The sequence below is a fragment of the Mauremys mutica genome, chromosome 8 (genome assembly GCF_020497125.1).
Source record: "Mauremys mutica isolate MM-2020 ecotype Southern chromosome 8, ASM2049712v1, whole genome shotgun sequence".
In the NCBI taxonomy this organism is placed as follows: Eukaryota; Metazoa; Chordata; order Testudines; family Geoemydidae; genus Mauremys; species Mauremys mutica.
Window position 1 is genome coordinate 20653036 of NC_059079.1, and position 22860 is coordinate 20675895.

At 40.3% G+C, this 22860-nt stretch overlaps 1 protein-coding gene across 1 annotated transcript in view; it reads right to left on the reverse strand.

Moving 5' to 3' along the window:
- Window positions 1-14507: 14507 nt before the first annotated feature.
- LRRC40 (leucine rich repeat containing 40) overlaps window positions 14508-22860 on the reverse strand; it is a 34644-nt gene continuing 26291 nt past the window's right edge. The window contains exons 14-15 of the mRNA XM_045028365.1: window positions 20849-21034; window positions 14508-16790 (exon numbers count right to left, since the gene is read on the reverse strand). Coding sequence (XP_044884300.1) covers window positions 16685-16790; window positions 20849-21034 — 292 coding nt within the window. The 3' untranslated portion in view covers window positions 14508-16684. The remainder of the gene's footprint in view (window positions 16791-20848; window positions 21035-22860) is intronic.

A 22860-nucleotide genomic window follows, 5' to 3' on the forward strand; every position in this document is an offset into this window, starting at 1 on the left:
CCTAAAGGACAACAGGGTGATCATGCACTCGCTCGGAATGCACACACCTTTGACTCAGCACAGGTCCTTCCATCCTCAGCCTCACTGCCCTTACCCCCCGCCTAGGCCACGACAGGACTTCGGCAGAAGGCACGGCCGAGGCAATCGCAGATGGCAGTCTGGACCCAAGGGGGTCAAAATCAGGGTCCCTCCAAACCACCCGCGGGACCCAAACCAAACTTTTGAAGGCATGCCCGAGGACGGCATACCAGTTGTTTCCCAGGATCCTTCCCCTCCCTTTTACAACCGCCTCTCCTATTTCCTCCCTGTGTGGACTCAACTAACTTTGGATCGTTGGGTCCTACGCACGGTAGAATTCGGATACCACCTCCAGTTTATTTTGCCACCACCCCCACCCCCCATCCTCGTCCCTCTTCAGGGACCCCTCTCACGAGCAATTCCTCTTGCAAGAGGTATGGACGCTCCTTGCCATGGGAGCTATAGAGGAGGTACCGAAGGACTCGAGGGGCAAGGGGTTTTATTCCCGCTATTTCCTAATCCCTAAGGCGAAGGGAGGTCTCAGACCTATCCTAGACCTGCGAGAACTCAACAAGTTCATGATAAAGTTGAAGTATCCCTGGGGACCATCATCCCGTCCTTAGATCCCGGAGACTGGTATGCCGCCCTTGATATGAAGGACGCTTATTTTCACATTGCAATTTACCCACCCCACAGACAGTACCTCCGGTTTGTGGTCAACCGTCAACATTTCCAATTTACAGTCCTTCCGTTTGGCCTCTCTACAGCCCCACGAGTATTCACAAAATGCATGGCTGTAGTCGCTGCCTTCCTCCATCGTCGTCGGATACACGTCTTCCCGTATCTCGATGACTGGCTCATTTGAGGGACCTCCGAGACCCAAGTCACCCATCATGTGGGCATCGTCAAGGACCTATTCAGGCGACTAGGCCTGATGATCAATATAGAGAAGTCCACTCTGGTTCCCACACAGAGAATAGACTTCATTGGGGCCATCCTAGACTCCAATCTCACCAGAGCCTGCTTACCACAGCCTTGGTTTCAGGCAATGGTATCAATTATACAAGGCCTACAAAACTTCCCGATAACTCGGCTCGCACTTGTCTCGGCCTCCTGGGTCACATGGCTGCCTGCACTTTTGTGACCAAACACTCCAGACTACGTCTCCGTCTCCTTCAAACTTGGCTCACCTCGGTATACCAGCCGGGCAGAGACAGTATAGACACGATCCTTACGATCTCCCCGAACATCCTAGGCTCCCTGGACTGGTGGCTGACACCCTCCCTGGTCTGTGCAGGAATGCCATTCCATCCCCCACAGCCTTCGATGATCCTGACAACAGACGTGTCATCGCTCGGCTGGGGTGCCCACCTCGAACATCTCCGCACTCAAGGCCTTTGGTCAGCTCAGGAACTGGCCTTGCACATCAATGTGCGGGAGCTGAGAGCAGTCCACCTTGCGTGCCAGGCGTTTCAAGAGCATATACAAGGCCGTTGTGTCTCAGTGTTCACAGACAACACAACAGCCATGCTTTACATAAACAAGCAGGGTGGGGCACGTTCCTCCCTCCTTTGTCAGGAAGCTAGTCAGCTCTGGGACTTCTGCATAGCCCACTCGATAGACCTGGTAGCATCTTTTCTCCCAGGGGTTCGGAACACTCTGGCGGATCACCTCAGCAGATCCTTCCTGTCTCACGAGTGGTCGATTCGTCCGGACATTATCCATTCTGTTTTCCGGAAGTGGGGCTCTCCCCGCATAGACCTCTTCGACTCCCGCTAGAACAGGAAATGCCATGCGTTCTGCTCCTTCCAAGGTCTCTCCACGGGCTCCATCTCAGACGCATTTCTGATACCGTGGATGAGCCATCTGCTTTACGCCTTCCCACCGTTTCCACTGGTTCACAGGGTCCTGCTCAAGCTCCGCAGAGACAGAGCCCACCTGATCATGATCGCTCCAGCGTGGCCGAGGCAACACTGGTACACCATGTTGCTCGACCTGTCGGTGGCCAACCCAATCCCCCCACCTCTTTGCCCGGATCTCATAACTCAGGACCATTGCAGACTTCACCACCCAGACCTGCAATCCCTGCACCTCACAGCATGGTTGCTGCGTGGTTAAGCCAGTCCGAGTTACGTTGCTCTGCTTTGGTACAACAAGTACTCCTGGGTAGTAGGAAACCTTCTACTAGGTTAACATATCTGGCCAAGTGGAAGCGTTTCTCCTGCTGGTGCGAACAACATAATGTTGTTCCCACCGAGGTACCAGTCCCTACCATCTTGGACTACCTCTGGTCTCTAAAACAGCACAGCCTAGCGGTATCATCATTAAAGGTGCACCTGGCAGCCATCTCTACCTTCCACCCAGGGGAGAGCGGCCACTCGGTGTTCTCTCACCCCATGGTTTTGAGGTTCCTCAGGGGCTTGGAGCGATTATACCCACAAGTACGCTGCCCCGCCCCAACCTGGGCCCTCAACCTAGTTCTAGCCAAACTTATGGCTGCTCCCTTCAAGCTGCTAGCAACCTGCTCGCTGCTATACCTGTCCTGGAAGACAGCTTTCCTCGTAGCCATTACATTGGCAAGACGAGTCTCCGAGCTTTGGGCTCTCACGGTGGACCCCCCGTATACAGTGTTTCACAAGGACAAGGTACGACTGCGACCACATCCGGCCTTCCTCCCTAAAGTGGTGTCAGCCTTTCATATCAATCAAGATATCTTCCTTCTGGTCTTCTTCCCGAAGCCACACTCATCGCGCTGGAAGCAGCCACCGCACTCCCTAGACGTCCGTAGGGCGCTCGCATTTTACATCGAGCGAACAAAGCCCTTTCGTAAAACACCCCAACTCTTTGTCACGGTGGCAGATTGAATGAAGGGCCAACCTGTCTTCTCCCAGAGGATTTCATCTTGGGTGACATCGTGCATCCGCACCTGCTATGACCTGGCTCATGTTCCGATGAGCCACCTTACCGCACATTCTACCAGGGCTCAGGCTTCATCTGCCACCTTCCTGGCGCATGTACCCATCCAGGAGATATGTCGTGCAGCTACCTGGTCCTCGGTCCACACCTTTGTGTCACATTATGCATTGGTACAACAGTCCAGAGATTACGCGGCATTTGGCTCAGCAGTTCTACATTCTGCGACATCTCACTCCGACCCCACCGCCTAGGTAAGGCTTGGGAGTCACCTAATTGGAATCGATATGAGCAAGCACTCGAAGAAGAAAAGATGGTTACTCACCTTTGTAACTGTTGTTCTTTGAGATGTGTTGCTCATATCCATTCCAAACCCGCCCTCCTTCCCCTCTGTTGGAGTAGCCTGCAAGAAGGAACTGAAGGGCCGTTGGGTCGGAAGGGGTATATATCCGGCGCCATGGCAGGGCCACTCTAGGGGGCGACCCAGCCGACCCACCAAGTGTTCCTATGGTAAAAATCTTCCGACGAACGTGCACGCGGCGCGCACACACCTAATTGGAATGGATATGAGCAACACATCTCGAAGAACAACAGTTACAAAGGTGAGTAACCGTCTTTTCCTCAGAGAATTCAGTGAAGAATTACCTTCTTTCAAAATGGTTGCCATCTCTCATTGTTCTCAGTAGGCGTGACACCGCAGTGACATCATGGGGGGGTTGGGCGGAATTACTTTGTCATTAATCATCTCTTTAATTTAATCTGGGCTGTGGACTCTAAAATGCATTAATCTTAATTGTATGGTCATCACTGTAGGACAGAGTTAAGGTTGTTTGGGTGTCCTCACTGTACATTTCTATACTTTAATATGTTTGGATTCATTTTAACTTTAATCATAACTGAATTTCCTGGATTTGTAATTCTTTGTTTTGTTTTTATTTTATTGGTTTTTGGGGGGAGATAATTACAACATCCCTGTAATATATTTTTACAGTAAATTATTGATAAGTACTCTCAACCTTGCCTCCATCTTAACATACTGTTTTTGTCAGGAATTAGATCTAAATAACTATACAGGGTACAAAGCAATGGAGAGCAAGGCCCATAAATCCTAGATATACATGGATTTAATAGCATGTATTACAGGGAGTGGGGTGAATACAGCACATAGGCTGAAAGAAATAGAGGATTCCTGACTGTCATTTATCCATATGTTACCTAACAAAGAATTTTCTTTCCAGTTGTGGCCTGTTTCAGCTGCTCTGGAAGTGTAAGAGTGTGGAGAAAGTGGAAAAGGAAAAGTTATTTACTTATTCCCATAATATAAGAACTAGGGGTCACCAAATGAAATTAATAGGCAGCAGGTTTAAAACAAATAAAAGGAAGTTCTTCTTCATGCAGCGCACAGTCAACTTGTGGAACTCCTTACCTGAGGAGGTTGTGAAGGCTAGGACTATAACAGCGTTTAAAAGAGAACTGGATAAATTCATGGTGGTTAAGTCCATAAATGGCTATTAGCCAGGATGGGTAAGGAATGGTGTCCCTAGCCTCTGTTTGTCAGAGGATGGAGATGGATGGCAGGAGAGAGATCACTTATGTTCTTATGTTCTTAATGCGGGGTAAACTGGCACCCTGGGAAATACTCCCTCTGTAAAGAGGGTTTCTCCAATGACTAGGGCTGGTCCTATTCAACCCTCACTTGCAGAACCAAGCATCTTGTGGATGAGATTGCACAGTTCTTTGGCTTATTCTAAGTGGGTGGAACAGATTGCAGGTAGCTGTGTGACTTTGCTGTAACAAAGATCAGCTCATGAGGTCACTGTGTATAACGCTAGGGGCCAAGGAGGCTCCAAACACAGCCCTGAATGCCAGCGTGTCCTTTTGGGGGTTTGCTTTACGACACACCTTTGAAACCTTTTTCTGCCTGATATTTGTACCCTGTTTCTCAGTGCTAAATTACATTACTGTATGAAGCAAAACAAAAATGAATAAAAGGAGTTGCTCTTTACTGTAGTGTTGTCTTTCTTTTCAACATGCTTCTGCCTGTTATTCTTTACTTACACCTTTAAAGTACATGTACATAACTGCTGTGGCTACTACGCTGTTATTACATGGCACTTTTCCTACCTTCTGTTTCCCCACTGTCAGAAGTTTGCATCCTGAATCTTTTGCATTCATTATGCATTTTTGTGTTGATGAAGATTTCAACTGTGCGGTTGCCTCTCAAATGAGATCTTCTTCATGTTTCATGAACAACCGAATAAAATGGACTCTTCCATTTATTCACCACGCATAGGGGCCTGATCCTTTGCTTTTTCAAGACAATGGATGTGTTCAAGTAGAACAGGATCTGGACCCACATATAGCTTCTTCAGAAATTACAGTCCCACTCACATATTATCATTTCTTTATTTTTAATTTATTAAATGTACTTCTCCACTAAAATTCAAACCTCTTTATAAAAATGAAAAAACAATAAACAACAAATATCAGAACAAAATGTACTTCTAGCCCAAACCGGTTGGAACCTGCTTCTTCAGTCACCTCTCCTATCTTTGACAAAAGCCCATGTAAACAGATGAGCTTTTGTACCTTGGACTTGCATAGACCAAGAGTGGAAGAACTTCCATCAAGAGATCCGTTACTTGGCCCTAGACATTCTAATTTAGTGACTTAGTAAAACTGCCACAACTGATGACAAGTTTGTACAGTGTTTGTGTAGAGAGTTGCATGTATGAGAGAGACAACATCTTTTGGAATTTAGGGAAGTTAATTCAGATTTAGACTAATATAACCAAAAGCAGAATTTGGCCCATCTAGTTCACACCAATTCTGTCAAAATATAGCATTTTTTCTTGGGATTTATAGTCATCACCTATTATTTTTTAAAACGTAATGAAATCATCATGTTTTTATAAGTAATCTATTCATGCTTCAAAATTCCAGACCCCCTATCACATCTACCATTCAGCTTTCTGTGGTGGGCCTGAATTCAGTGCAGTTACTCCTGATTTTTCCTAATGTAAATGAGAACAGAATCTGGTCTAATACAACATACACACAATCTTTTTGGTGTAATTTCTTGGATGCAACAGAAGATATGATTAAAACACTGGCCTACAGGAAAAAGTGCAGTGAAGACATTCTCCTAAACACCATGTGAGCCACAGCCTACCAGCAGTCAGAAGTGGATAAAGTACTTGAAAAATAGCACAAATTGAAATAATCTACAGTCACACATCTTCTGGACATAACATGAAAACACTGAAAGGAGGCAGAAATTCTATGACCCCAAGAACTTGCAGCAAGAGAGTACTGTGGCATTTTAGTCATGTGAAAGAATGCAGGACTAAATAATAAAAAAACAAATCCCTCTGGACTGTTGTTTCTAGTTGGCAAGGTCCTGCATACAAGGGAGCATATGTGACTGTGTTGTGTTGGGGGCCATGTTGTGACTGCTGTCTATAGCAGTATGTGGAGTGATCATACACCTGGAAATGCTTATGTCATGTAATCAGTAGTCTTATGCTTTGACATATTTACCTTTGGCAGCTTGTCCACCTGGACAACTGGTGTGGTCTGCCCCTATGGTGATATGCCTAGACTCAACTCAAGAGCTGGATCTTTGTACTTCTGAGGTGGGAGTACCAGCTCTGTCTGTTATGGTGTCTAGATACTACGATAGGCAAAGTAGAAATTAGATAGAACTAGATGTAAACAATTTGCTCAGCAGTATCTAGCCTCCTAATACATAGTTACCCATCTGCCACTTTCCCCGTCACTGTGAACTGCTTTTCTTTTAGTAGTTAATGATGCATTAGGCAGAATTAACTTCTGTGGAAATGTCATTTGGAAACTACAGGGAAAAGCACCTTATAAATTGCTAAGATTATTGATAGATTCAGAGGACATGCTCCCTGAGTATAGGACTCAACCTGCAGCCTCTCTGCATGCAGGACTCCCAATAGCTTCATTTAGGCATTCCACACAGCGTAACTTCACCATCAGGCTCTCACTGCAGATAGCTCACTCTTTATTCAACTGACATATCCACTTTTTCCATATAGAGTCCTTCCCTGAGTGTTTGCTGTGTTTTCTCTCTTCCATCGCTGCTAGATGATGGTAGCATAACACGTACATACTTGGCTACATCTGCTTGCTTGGCAACCTCTGGAACTAACTTTCTTATGCTTTGTCGCTCAACAAACCATGCTTGCTAGGGTAACATCTACTTTATGTATCCTGAGATTACATCTATACCCTTAATGGTCCAGTTAAATCTCTAATTTTATAGCTCTAACTGTTGTGTAAGATACTGTTATAGCAGGATTTTTTTTAAAAGTTATAAGAAGTGAATTGTTACACTATTATTTAATTAGAATGTTATTGTTATTCTCTTCAAGGTATGGAATCACATTGCCACCAATCAAAAGTAATCACAAGTAGTCCAATGTTCTTTTTAATCTTTGAACCATCACGTTTCTTTTACTTTAATTTTCAGCTCTCTCCCCAAAAAGGAAAAAGTGCTAAACATAACTTCATTTGATTGTTTCCTGTTTTTATTTGTGTGTTACAGGCAAATGGACACAGTTTTGTACATATGGAACATGAGAAAGCTGTATTACTACTGAAGAGTTTCCAGAATACAGTAGACCTAGTTATTCAACGTGAGCTTACTGTCTAAATATTTTTTATAAATAGTAAACATATGTCTAGCCAGATCTAACGTTCAAACAGAAATTTATACATAGGAAACAAATTTTGCCAATTGCTGGACCAATGGCAAACATTAGTGCCAAATGTATAATACTATATGTTAGTACTGCGCCTCTTGAAAAATGTTAACTATATAAATATGATGTTCATGTGGTTATGTATTAGTTTTCATTGTCAGCCTCTGGCTGTGCATTGGTGCAGTTTCTTTTTTAATCAAGTTACTTCTCAAAGTGGATTTCATAAACTTCAGAACACAGAAGCACACACAAGCTCTTTATGAATTCTGCTGTCCATCAAAAATACTGCCTCAAAGTTGTATATATCTTTATAAAGAAAAACATATGAGTTGTAATTCCCATAAAATATTTCTATCACCAGTGCTATACTAAAAGAAAGATTATAGAGAAAAAATATTTTCATAGACACCACTAAGAAAGTAAATATTAAATTTGAACTTTAGTGTGTTGATTTTTTCAATGCAAATATATATGCCTTATAGAAGTAACTGTACAAGTACAGTGGTTAGTGCTGAGTCCATACTAATTAGCTGAATTATTGCAATACAGGGTGAAATACTTCATAAATTATACTTTCAAGCCTGGGACCTAAACATAATAGTCTAGGCAAAATTAATTGCTTTTGTCTGATCCTTTTAGCTGATTACATGTTGAAACAGACACGATAATTTCAGATAGTGTTGTTTCTCAAATAAAAGCAGTGAGTGGTGGGTGGCAGGAAAACCTAATGCTGAATTTTTTTAATATATTTAAAATGATAGAGCCCTTTCAATAAACTTTGATTCCCAATCCTCCCACCAGACTATAATACCCCTGAGTAAGGAGGGCCAAAGCTAGCCCTTTGTGGGTAGCAGGCCCATTGAAATCAGTGGGACAATACATCGCTAGTAAGACTAGATGACATTTAAAAGAGTTTCTCTCTGAGGTGTGCTATATAAATACCAGTAGGTAAATCTCAGTGCAGTTCTAAGGGGACGGGAACAGACACAGCACAGAACTACATTACGTTGGTGTTATTTCAGTAATCCAAGCTTTAGTAATTCCTACAGCTGACAGCATGGAAAATTAATTTCTGTGCCATGGATGAGTCGACATATATTAGGTAAATCCTGTTTCCATTGAAGTCAATGGTAAAAAATTGTAACGGCTAATGGCAGAAGGAATGAGCCCCTTATGAGAGTTTTTGAAGGAAATAAATTGAGTATTCTGAATTGGTTTTATTAAATTTGAACATTTTTAAAAAACACAGATCACCTGAATTGTGGCTATTGTAGATTTTAAAAGTTACTATCAAGAACTTTTTAGTTAATTTGAGGTGCGTCTCTATTATGTAATGCTGCCAGACCCCAGTTGTCAACAGGCAAGATTGAACAGGGGACCTTTGGAGCTTAGTGCATGAGCCGCTACTGCATAAGCTAAAAGCCAACTGGCTAGTAGCTAAGGCTGTAGAGCAGTCTGTCTGCCCCCCGCCAATGCCACTAGATGGGACAGAACATCACCCCCAAGAGGTGTGTGGGTTACACTTACACTAACTAAAGTTTTCCCTCTCCCCTCTGATTCATTTACGTATTGATTAGTTTAATTGAAATATATAATTAAACATCTTTTTTTTAATATATATGTCAGTTTATGTAATGTTCTGTCTACTATATGGTCTTCTGTTGCTCATTAGATATTTGAGGTGGGGGCTTGTTCCCTGATGAATGTTTTGAATTGTCTTATTTGGATTTCATTTATTTTCAGCTGGCATTTGGCAGCTGTTGCAATGTGACAATACGGCTGGAGATTTGGTCAGTCAGCTTCATCACAATGACAAATTGTGGTTCTGAGGCAACTGGGGACTTTGGGTGCATGGGAATGCAGGGTTAGGCCTTTTGTTTGTATTTACACAGTTCCTGGTTTTAAAATGATGACTGTTCACATCCCCTTTATTGTTTGCTTTCCACAAACATGAATGATTACACGTCTTACTGCAAAACTGGAAAGTTTATTCCAAACCTGCACGTGTAAGTTCTCACAGAAAACAAATGTTTGATTTGTACAAGTCCTCACACTGGAAGTGCTGCTGCACACATCCATTCAGGAGGCAGAAATAATATCATGTATCTTATCTGACTACAGCTGATCCATACAGCTCTAATTTTAAATATTTACACCCAAATAGTTTGAATTTAGTTATTCTTTCACTGAGAGTATTTGTGTTAGCCTGGCGTGCAGGAATGCAGCATCTTTAACAGTGTACAGATGCTCCCCAGGTTACACAAACCCAACTTATGCAAACCCGCACTTACGGAAAAAGTTCCGTACGTGGGGTTTTTTGGTTTGGTTGGTTTTGTTTTGCGTAATTGTCAGGTATATGTCCTCAACTTACGCAACATTCGACTTATGCAAGGTGTTCCAGAACAGAATGTTTGCATAAGTCAGAGAATGTCTATAACAGCTGCATAATTGCAGAGTCCATTAGTCAAATTGTCATCATCATCTATCCCTTTTGTAATAAAACAGTCACGAGATGCTCACATCCATTCTTTACATGCAGAAATTCACTCCATGTAAACACACTAAATGGAATACGTTCTGTGGGAATTTCATTGTAATTTATTTGCATAGCTCAAATATTTCCCTTGACTTCTGCTTCTGGCAAGAAAACTGAGTAACTAAAAAGTTAGTTTTGAGTCATGCTGTAACATTGCCTACTACATCCCTCCTCTAAGCAAAACTAAAAGACAGAATCCTGAAGCATGTTACAAAATTAAATATTGTATTTATATAGCACCAAGATATGGTCGGCTTTTTTACAGAGACAAGTGGGATGACAAGGGTTCTGCCTTAGGGCGCCTACAAACTACATAGACAACATATTGAAGAAAGATGTAATATAACAAAAGCCAAGTGATCTTTAGTGTGTTGTGTTTGTGCCACATTTGTTCTGATGGATTTTTTATTATATACACAGATTATGCCAATGTGGTTTGTAAGCCTGAGTGTTACAAGATACAAGTAGGTTGTTTTTTTCTCCATTATATAGTCAGACTTTAACTTCCCCCTTAATTAATGAAGTCTTTGTTGGGAATAAAACCAGACATTCCAGTGGAACCTCTGTCACATTTAAGGCCTAATGCTGCAGATTTTGGAGTCAACGGAAGCTTGGTTAAGTAAAAGAGCTCTTGGTAAGTGAGCAGGAGTTCAGGCTTTTCTTTCAGACAGTAGTTGAGCTTCAAGATGAGTCTTCCCCACCTCAACCCCCCCAAAAGCAAGCATGATTCTCTTTGTAGTTTGTTGTATTTATATACAAATTGGCAGAGGGGATGCTCATATTTTGAGCAATGAAGGAAGTCTTCATTGTGGCTAATTAGTATGTGGTGTTCTTGTTTTGATATAACACACCTTTTGTCTTTTCTGGAGCGATTCAATAGATGCAGTTAGGAAGTCACATATTATGTGCATGGATACCTTGATTCAGCTATCTTGTTAAACTTGAGATTCTAGGGCAGGTGCTGGCAGCAGATGAATAGCATATATATGACGAGGCACCCTGGAGTATATTCCATAGATGTGGTTATTTTCATGTTTAGTCAATGAGTTCTGAAGCAGGCAGCTGTGATCTCAAAATTGCATATAGGTTCCTGGGTCCAGGCTATTAGATAGTACACCATGTGCTTTCATATCAAGTACACAATACCTAAAGCTCAGGAATTTTTTTTTAGCTACTAAAGAGAATTTTTGACAATGACTGAAACATGGTGTTTTAGAAATAAAACCAGAAACTCCAAATTGCCTTTGGAACTTCTACCGTTTTCAATTTCCAGCTTCCTGTCGGCTTTCAGCTGTGCTAAATTTGTTCCCATGGTAACACTTCGGCTAGCAGTAAAATTGTGACACTGCTTTTTAGGTTTCTGCACAACAAAGCTCAGCAAGTGCTCCTCAAGTAAAGGTTAGATTAAAAGTGCAGGGCATTGCTACAATTCCCTTGTTCTGGTTTTACAGCAGCTGTTAAGGAACACAGACTGGTTACTATCAAAGCTCACATGGCAAATCACTGTACAGAAACTAGAACTTATCGTGGTTTCAACTCTCAGCACCACTATGAAAATGTGTAACAAAAGTATCAGCTGTATCTTAGCCAAACCTGTATTAGCCAATGCAACAGTAACTCCCCAATCAACCATGTTTACAGATAGTCATATATAAAATCGATCCAAGAAAGGGCACAACCCACTTTTGTGTTTTCAGTTTTATACAGAACCCCCATCCAGATTTTTGGGGTGTGGGTTAGTTTCTCTAAGCTTGTTCTGAGCCTAAAGCTCTTCTTTCCCCAGTTGCATCCCACTGGTTGATGCCACAGCTGGAATTGAGTACTAGCCAACAACCTCTGGCCACAGGTCATTCTCAGAATGGGAGAAATATCTAAAGAGACAGGACCACAGGAGACTCAATTCATTTCCTAAAGAAGCCTCCAGGCTCAATAACAATGCTTTACGCATTCTGGGTTTTTTTTTATTGTAATTAAAAAAATTAAAATTTCAAGTATCTTTTCATTCACTGAAATGTATTTTCTAACAAGCCACATTTGTAAAAATATATTTGTCTCTTTATTCATCACAATCCTTCTCCTTTGTGCAATTATATTACAGCCTGATCTACTGAGAGACTACTCAAACTATAACTAAGGCAGTTCTTGACAGTGTCTCTACTCTATTTATACACAGGGACAATTTTAAGGAAGTTCACTAAATCCCATGTAAATGGTAAAATAAAAAGCTGCCAGCTGTTTGTTGAATTTCCCAGGCTGAAAGAGTATAGGCAGATGTTACGAGGTTTTCTGAAAATGAAGAAACTTGCACAAAATTGCTTTAGCTCATTTGGTTATTTTTACAGCTGCAAACTCATACCACGAGCACTTCCCCGAGTACCAGTGATTCTTAACTGTTCAAAAAGCATCTGACCATAATAAACTGTTAAAAGAATCGAATGTAATGTGTTTAGGAAATCTGCTTGCCACTGCTATTACTATGTACTGCTCACATTACATCGTGCTCCTGCTTGTAACTAACCAATCCCTGTTATTCAGCTTATGTGGTCAGATGTATATTTTGTGTATTAGTAAAGAAAAAATGATGATTGAGTTCATTTTCACAAACCCTAGGTTCTCTTCCTATCCTGTGCAAGTGAACATTCAAAAGAAGCATAGGACCTGATTCTGCCACAGGATACATGTCCCAACTTCCAGGGAAGTCAATGGGAATTTAAGGTCATATCCATTAGCTCAACTAGCTTTGTAATCTGTGTCACCCATCTTCCTAACTAGAAAAGGGGATTGTCAACTTTCTGTAAAGTTAGCTTGTGAATGTACTGGGTTCAGTCTCCATTCACCTTGCGCTCAGAAATTACCATGCACGCCCAGCTGGGACTAAAGTAAACATTGGCAAACAGGTGGTTATATTAATCTTCATAAAAGGACACAAAATTACAGCTGCCAATGGTGGGCTTTGAATTGGAAATCCAAGAGTAAGATATACTTACTAGCTTTTCATTTTCTGCGTCTGGGCTTTTTATAGTTTAAAACTTCCAAAATGTAAGTATTAAAATAGTCATCCAGTCCATTTTAGATTTCAAATAAGTGGAATCAAATTATAAATTTTGTTTTTTTATTAACCGATTTGTTTATTTCACTGTACTGTAAATATGAGCTAAACATAAAAGCAATGATGCAACTTTCAGGCCAGTAGTTTGGATTGGATATTAATTGAGTTGGCCTTTTTATGACTCGTTTTGCTATGCTTAGTAAATGGCCTTACAGCCATATGTGTGCAGCACAACAGTGACACCCAGAGGCCAGGCAATGTAACCAGAGCTTGTTTTCCTCAGAGTGGCAGTTTGAATGTTCATCAGACCTCAATGAAATTTCACCTTTGCAAAAGTAGGTATTATTTGATACTTAAACAGTTCCTTGTTTATTTCGAAATTCTTTGGCAATCCTTCTGAGCATTAATAGCCTCAGACAATTCAAGCAGATATTCTGTATATGAATGCACTCCATTTCATTGCATAGAGTAGTAACTTGTCCCCTTGTAAAGCATTTAATGAAGAACCACCAACAAGCCACAACAGTGCAGCACAAGAGGCTTGATATTTATCAATTGGGGCCTTTTAGGCCTCTTTGCTAGCCTAAGTGGGTTTACTCTGAAATCATGGTAAAAACCAAGACTTATGTTAAGTTTTCTACTTGGGAGTACTGTAGCCAGTTCAAAACCAACAGCTTACTTTATTAAAAATTTTACCATTTTATAAAAGACATGTTTAATTATGATGGAGATGGCTGTATTGTAATTAATATTTTGAGATAATTGTGATATTGAGCTTAAATTATATACAAAAAAGTCATTTTTGTATGTGTTAAAAAGATTGCTATATTACAGATGACTAACTGTACTTTTCAGTTTAATTACAGTATTGATGTAAATAAAGCTGAATGAAGAAATATTTACTACTTTAACATAGATTGTGAATGTATTTAATGGTTTTGCAGTATAAGGACTTACAGAACTTGAAATCTGCTTCATTTTATGTGCAAAAAGGTACTTTAAAACTATATTTTAAATCTATTGATTCAGTGAAATCAATTATCTTGTTAGTTAATTTGCACATGCAAGTTGTATCCTTCCAGTTTTATTTTATGTATTGACACTAATTGGTAAGGTGCATATTGTGTTTAGAATGCATTTTGCAGATGCTTTCTGTACATAAAAGAAATACAGGGACTAAAACAATGCTGTGCAGTGTATAGCAGAGCCATTTTTCGGCTTTGGTGTACCAACTTTTTCAGTATTTAAAAAGTGTTTTGAATAACATTAAAAAAGTCTCTTTATTGTACAAATAATAAAAATGTCACATTATTGTAACAAACTTTTGTCATCTTTTAATATAAAGAAGGGATATCAATTATCCCAAGGTAATTAATTGTACTGCTGTTGGTCTCTGTCTAGTTCCTTTTCAACTGCCATTTAATGTTTTATTTTTCTTTTGTATAGTAAAATTTCAAACTGTATTAACTCAATGGTTAGTGATAAACTTTTGAAAGAACCACCATAATGTTTGTTCAGAGTTACATACAACCTCCATTTCCAAAGTGTTTGAAAGTCTAAGGTTCTACTGTAAAATTATCACAACTGGTTGAAGAAAAGCTACAGCACCTGAAGGTCTAAAATTCAGTGTCTATATAGAATGTGCTTTGTATAGAAGCTGGAAAGAGTGTCTCAGTAATCTAAATGTTAGACTTGAAAGAGCTATAAAATGCTGGGTACCATTCATTCAAAGAGGCAACTTTGGCCTTCAACTATTTGCAATGTATTTATGTGGGAAGGCTATTTGTTTTTTGTTTTGCATGGGGCTGTGTCTTAAAACAGTAACACATCTACTCAAATGCTCAACCTCCTTGTCCTTTCCTATTGCTATGTAGTATTATGTGCCAGCTGTTTGCTGTCCTCCCTCCCCAGAGGGGGTTACATTTCAGTGCTGTTGCATGTATTGTGATAGTTTATGATGAAAGGTGCTCATTAAATGTAAGACATTAGGGATGGGTGTATTTATTTTGTCTTAATTTTGGACCCACTCAACCATCATTGGGTTGAAAGTTTAATTGGAATTGTTTTTTAATTTTGCTGTTGGATAGGAGATGGGGAATGGAGAAAGAGAAAAGTGTTGAATGAAAGCATAGTTTATACACACCATACATAATATCCACTTCAGCTGTCTTCTAATGGCATGAGCAGAGTGAATGTGGCAAGAGGTCGCTTTTCTATTCCTAATAATTAGCACAGGATTCTCTTTAGGTACAAGACCTCATTTTCTTTTAAGTTCAATCAGGAAGATGGGGAAAATGGGTTGCACTCAGAAGAAAAAGGCTTGTTAAAAATTACTTTTGCAAGCCAAGGTAGGTGGAGATGTTCACCCATTCCTAATGTATGTACTGTAGTTTAGTCTGTAAGAATTAAAAGCCATCTGACCTTCAGTACAATACTGAATTCCCTTGAAAATATAGCCTTAAAAACAGGGCAGCTGTCAGTCTTCAATACCGTTTGGAAGTGAAGTGCTCAAAGAACAGTCAATGCAAACCACCATGGGCTCAATTTTGATTCAGGCTACAATTTTTTAGGCTTTTACATGCAACAAAGAGCAATGTATATACATTTGCATCGCAGTTCAGATCTGACACACCCATTCCCCCAACAAATTTATCACCAGTGTTATTCATCCTGGAAATGGCACCTTAAGATGCATCAACACATTTGTATGTAATATGGCAAGCACATATTAATGTTATTGAGCTAGAGAGTTTGACTGGTACATTAAACTAAACAAAGGTAATAGTTTACACCCAACAGGAAACATTTATTCATTACTAGTCAAACAAGTAGAATTCAATCACTTTTGTAAACATTCTTCACACTCTTTGTAGCACATACTGTATCCTTACCATTATTATAGCATTGGTGTGTAATTTAAGGTTTCAGGCATTTAACAGGAGGCAGACAGTGTGAAACACTTACCTATTTGATTAAGAAGTCACCTGCTATAAAGCATTTGGTCCCACACAGCTATGGACAATACAAACCTAAGAACATCAGAAAGTTTACTTTTTATGCAACCCCTTTAGTGTTCCTAAAATTAATTCATAAAAAGTTTTTTTTTAAACTGAACTATAGAAAAAATTGTCATTGTTAGTGGTCGTATCCATTGAAATCACTGCATTACAAATAAAGACAATTAGCATTGTGCTATTTTCAATTGAAATGTTGATCTATGCAACTCTGGAAGAAGATCTGAGATTTTATGGATGGGCATTTTTTTCCAACAGAATAAAAGCAGTATTATAAAAAATGCTTTATGGCACAGGCCAGCTTAATCAATAGTTGACAAACAGGAAGGAAGTCAGACTGGTGTATGGCCTTTGGGTTTCTGATGGTAAAAATCTTGCTTGTATTTTGATCCATAAGCCTAACAAAAAAATAAGTGTACTCTGATCAAGTAGGAATTCGACTTCTTAGGTATTCTAGTACAGTTGCTGTTCCTTTTGCCAAAATGGCTCCTCGAGGGGTGCGGAATGGATTTCCTTCTAGCAGAAGTGTCCTGGGGAAGTATAGAAATAAAAATTAATATTGTCAGTGCTTTTGCTTGTGCCAGCACATTCATACATCATGCACACTTATGGCTCTTTAGAAAAATAAAAGAATCCTGCTTAAAGATGAATAGTAACACTGTATTATGAATTTCTGCTACTCGATTTCATATTGGCCTAATTCAAGTGCTAACAGTATGACAACAGCGATGTACTGATGGATAGTTTTGTGTGCATAATATACATGTGCCCTGCAATACTGTACTACTGTACATTTAGGGGAAATACTTTTTCAGTAAAACCCCTGGCTGGGGGAGGGGAGGGAAGCGCTTATAAAAATAAATGATAAAATCAATGGGAATAACTGGTTGTAGCACTGAGCTATGCTAAATGGCAACTTTACCTTTTCCCAACTCAGTTGTTTTACACAGGCTCTCAGGTAAGCACAAGTCCTGTCACCAGAGCACATTCCCATATGTTCCCTTCAAGTCTTCCTTATCACCTAGGATCTGTGTTTTGCTGAACTAGTCAGACCCTTAGGCCCTGTCTAAATAGGGGGGAAAAGATGCTGTTTTGTTGTATTAACTAACACATTAAAATTCTACTCATGAACAGCATTTGCCAGTGCTACAGAGGCTAGTTTTAGAGTTCACAAGAAAACTACACTCCGTAAGTCTGCAAAAGTCTCCTCGCCCATGTTCTTGAAAATGTGATTATCCAATAAATCTAAAACAAAGTCACTTGTAAACTCCTCAGTCAGAAAAACAAGCATGCTGTTTACTCTGAGAAATGTGGGTGACTCAGCACCTCTTCGCAAGCCAAATCAGTTGTGCAGCAGGTGGTTCTCACTTATGCCACTATGGTAAGAGAACAACTGCTATTTCTATTGGAAAAAGCAGTGCTAGGGTTCATAACTTGCCCATTTTTAACTATGCTGAACTGAAGCTTGGTATACAAGCTGTCTGCCCACTTGAGATTTCCATTTCATTCACAAAAATGGTTTAAATTGGTAAAGCTAGTGGTAGGCAGAAGAGTGGTTATTTGTCCCTATATGACTTCAAAGCCTTAATTTTAAAAAATAAATGTTATTTAATGAATTGCAAAAAGAAACACAGGAATTGCCAGCCAGAGACCCATTTAGTCTAGTATCTTGCCTTTGTCAACACCAGTACATCACAGTGGTATGACCAGCCCCTAGGGCAACTTTCTATTCAAACTCTTTCATGTAGCAGTTGGATTATTCCCTGAAGCTTGAGAGTTTATATTCTCAAAATGGCTATCTATTGAATCTAACCAGGAGTTAAAGCACTCACCTGGCAGGGAGGAGACCCACTACCAGGCATGTACCCTCCATCCCAGCTGAGTGGTCTAACCACTGGCCTCTCTCTCACACTTCCCCCACCGTGGACCTAAGAAACCTTCCTAATGCAAGTTGCATTGAAACCATCCTTTCCCAGGAAAAGCTTTGGTTTCAACTAACTGGCATTTTCTGACAAAAACTGTTCTATAGAAAAATTCCTGAGCAGCTCTAGTGTGTACACACATTTCCTTTTATCAATGTAAATTTGTTACCTTCCACTTTCATCAACCCTCTCTGCAATCTTGTAGTGTGGGGGAAAAAAAAAAGGACATATTTGCTCTCAATTTACCTTCTCTGTAACAATCATTTTTTGACTTTTTTTTTTAAATCTCTCTTCTCTAAACCAGAACAGTCCCAAATCTTTCATTCTCTCCTCATGAGGAAGTCTTGTTATGCCTCTAATAATTTGCAATCCCCATCTCTGAACCACTTGTCTCTAGATAAACACTGAGATTGAACAAGCAGGACTGAACAGAGTATGCCAGGTGAGGCCCTAAAATTAATTTATAAAGTGCCCATATAATTTTTCAGTGTTATTTTCTATCACATTCTTTATGCACCCAAACATTTTGTGTTTTTTTTTTTATTATTAAACACTCCTGAAGCATACCGAGCAGAGATTTTCATGGCGCGTATACAACTATATCCAGATCTTTCTCCTGAATGCGCAAAGTAATTTAGCAACAGCGAGTCCTGTGGCACCTTTAAGACTAACAGATGTACTGGAGCATAAGCTTTCGTGGGTGAATACCCACTTTGCCAGACGCATGTAATGGAAATTTCCAGAGGCAGGTATAATTATGCAGGCAAAAATCAGTCTGGAGATAACGAGGTTAGTTCAATCAGGGAGGGTGAGGTCCTCTGCTAGCAGTTGAGGTGTGAACACCAAGGGAGGAGGAACTGCTTTTGTCATTGGCTAGCCAGTTTAATCCTGAGCTGATGGTGTCAAATTTGCAAATGAACTGAAGCTCAGCAGTTTCTCTTTGGAGTCTGGTCCTGAAGTTTTTTTTGCTGTAAGATGGCTACCTTTACATCTGCTATTGTGTGGCCAGGGAGGCTGAAGTGTTCTCCTACAGGTTTTTGTATATTGCCATTCCTAATATCTGACTTGTGTCCATAGATCCTTTTACGTAGTGACTGTCCAGTCTGGCCAATGTACATAGCAGAGGGGCATTGCTGGCACATGATGGCATATATAACATTGGTGGACGTACAGGTGAATGAACCGGTGATGTTGTAGTTGATCTGGTTCAGTCCTGTTGCTGGTGTAGATATGTGGGCAGAGTTGACATCAAGGTTTGTTGCATGGATTGGTGCCTGAGTTAGAGTTGTTATGGTGCGGTGTGTGGTTGCTGGTGAGAATATGCTTAAGGTTGGCAGGTTGTCTGTGGGCAAGGACTGGCCTGCCTCCAAGGGTCTGTGAAAGCAAGGGATCATTGTCCAGGATGGGTTGTAGATCACTGATGATGCGTTGGAGAGTTTAAGCTGAGGACTGTAGGTGATGGCCAGTGGAGTTCTGTTGGTTTCTTTCTTAGGCTTATCTTGTAGCAGGAGTCTTCTGGGTACACGTCTGGCTCTGTTGATTTGTTTCCTTATTTCCTTGTGCGGATACTGTAGTTTTGAGAATGCTTGGTGAAGATCTTGTAGGTGTTGGTTTCTGTCTGAGGGGTTGGAGCAGATGCGGTTGTACCTCAGCGCTTGGCTGTAGACGATGGATCGTGTGGCGTGTCCGGGGTGGAACAGGAGGCATGAAGATAGGCATAGCGGTCGGTGGGTTTTCGGTATAGGGTGGTAACGTGACCAACACTTATTTGTACTGTGGTGTCTAGAAAGTGGACCTCTCGTGTAGATTGGTCCAAGCTGAGGTTGATGGTGGGGTGGACGCTGTTGAAATCGTGGTGGAATTCTTCCAGAGTCTCCTTCCCGTGGGTCCAGATGAATGTAGTTGAGGAGTTCAAATTATTCTTTCCAATATGGGTTATCATACAGATGTCACCACTGTATTCATCTGCCATCACATTGCCCATTCCCCTATCTTTGTTATGAAATTCCTCAGTGGCTTTTCCAATTATCTAATCTAAATACTGTGTCCTTTGCAAATGATGACACTTTACTAACCCGCCCCTTCCTGATCACTGATCAATATATTAAATACCAGAATCTTTGGGCAGCCTACTGTTAAGTCTTTTAACAAATTGCCTTTGACAAATGGCCAAGAGACAAATGTCAATAAATGGGGAACTATACATGAGTCTGAGGACAATCCTCTGTTATGAACAATCCCTGAAGTAAGTAAAGATAAGGCAAGTTAAGAGCAGACCAGCAGCTTAATTCTAAATTTTCCAAAATTGTGGGTTTATTAAGTTGGACTAACTCCAAGTTTGATGCTCAAGGCCAAACTCCACATTCAAGTACCCCTCTGTAATGTGAGTTAGCCTCTAATGCAAAATATAATTTTCTGTTTGTTTAATAAATAGATAAATTAAATCATGAACCAAAAATGTCCTCTATTCTCAATTAGTCTTGAGAAACTATGAAAAAAATTGCAGCTGCTTCATAGCTGATGACTAGAGGTCAGGCATTTTATGAATTTAGACCAACACACAAGTACACTGTTACTCTACCATTTTCCTGTGACTAAAAAAAGGCCTAAAAAACAGTTATCAAAACCACGTTACTGTGCAGTATTAAAAAAAAAAAAAGAGTCACCTAAGATTTACGCAGTTTCCAAGTTCTGGTGGCACTTGAAGGAGGTCATTATTCTGAAGGTCTAAGGTGCCAAGCTTGTCCATCTTCCTTATTTGCAGAGGGTCTATGGATCCAACCTGATTGTTACTGAGTAGGATAGTTTCAAGTGTTGGGATGCGATAAAGAACATTGGGAAATATTTTAAACCTACCAAAAAATGAAAATAAATTAACTTAAGGAATCAAATCAGAAACACAGATATACAAAATGGGTAACAAAACAGATAATAGTGAGGTGAAAGACTAGATTTAATTGAATTTGTTTAATAATAATCACTCATTAAAGGTACATTTTAAACATGCATTTTTGGGAGGGTGGCAGTAATACTGATTAGTCTACTTCACAAACATAAAAGCAGAATGTAATTTGTATGACGACTGCTCAGAGAACAAAAGGCCAGCAGCACTCGTTTTGTAAAACTGAGCATAGCAATGATGTCAGCCAGACACATTCCTCCTACAGTCTGAGCTAAGTTCCTGTAAACACATTCATTACATTCCCCAAGCTTAATCCTGCTTGTTTTATACCCATGAAAAAATTGTCACCATTCAGATACCAACCCCCCCACCCCAAATCCCACTATACTTATGACCACTTTATATATTAAAACAAGAGCCCTTCATTTACAGACACCATGTTTATGGTCCATAGCACAAAGAAATTAAGTAGAAGCTTTGTTACTTGTAATCATCCAGCATTTTATCCGCCCACTGCTCCCTTAACGTGACAGCTGACTAATGCAGCTCTGAAACACTACTGCACCACACAATTTAAAAATGTTTCAGAAATACTTATTTACAAACTATTTATAGATTCTGCTAAATACTAACAGCTGTATTTCTAGCATAATGCATAGCACCCAGTGATTTGGCAAAAAAAACTAAATCACCCCCCCATTTTCACGGCTTGTTTTCATTAATTAAGACACAGGCAAGATTTGGTTCCAAAAAGAGTGTTTTCCTTTTAAATATTAATACAGGAAGAACCTTCAATACTGCTTAAAAACAAAACGGATCTTCACCTAGTCATTTAAAAAAACCCCAAAAAACGCAATTAAAACAATCCTGTGTTAAACAGAATGTGCACTGATTGTCTTAGAGGAAGGAAAATTACTTCCACCCCACAGAATTCTATTAATTTTTTTCTTGTTGGAAAAACACTGAGATGTTACAGATCTAATCAGAGTTCACAATGGGGGTGGGGTTTTTGGGGGGGCGGGAGGAGCGCCTCTCTTTCTTCCCACTCAGTTTTTATTCTGCTCTTTTAATGGCAACATTTTCAAGAGTCTTGCTGCAGCCAGGGTGGCCAGAGACAAGGGGAGTGCTTTGGGAGAGACTGTTCTTTAAAAAACTTTAAGCATAGCTTTTGAGAGGCAGGGGCAGGCTCGATTGGAGCAATGGAGCCAGCCACACTGGGTTTAGCCACACGTGTTGCTGCCTGGAGGAAGGAATCACTAGCGAAGACAGGAGGGGCCTGCCATTCTCTGCAGCATCCAAATGAGATGGGAATTAGAAAGAGAATAAATATCAATCAGAATCTATTTAAATCTCTGTTATAAATACATAACTAGCTCTGATTATTACTAAACAACAACTATGCCTCAGGAAACCAGTGACATATATTGCTCCCTGCAAGCACCAGTTATTTGCTGCAGCAATAAGTTCTTTGAAAAATAAGCACCATATGGTGCATGCAGAAGAGTGTATGCCGATAAATCCCATTGTGCTTTGTAAACTATTTTTAAAGTTTGGCCCCAATTGGCACCAGCATAGGCAGAGAAAGCTAGCATCTCTATGAATCACAGCCTAGTACCGGGAATGTATCTGCTACTGAAGAAAGTTCCCTTATCCACTGTTCACATAGGGCCTGATCCAGCAAAGTGCTGACTTTGATACATTCAAGCAAACTGACATATGGTTTCAATGAAAAAACCTGGAACAGGCACAAGGGACAATTTATATTTTCTTGTAAAA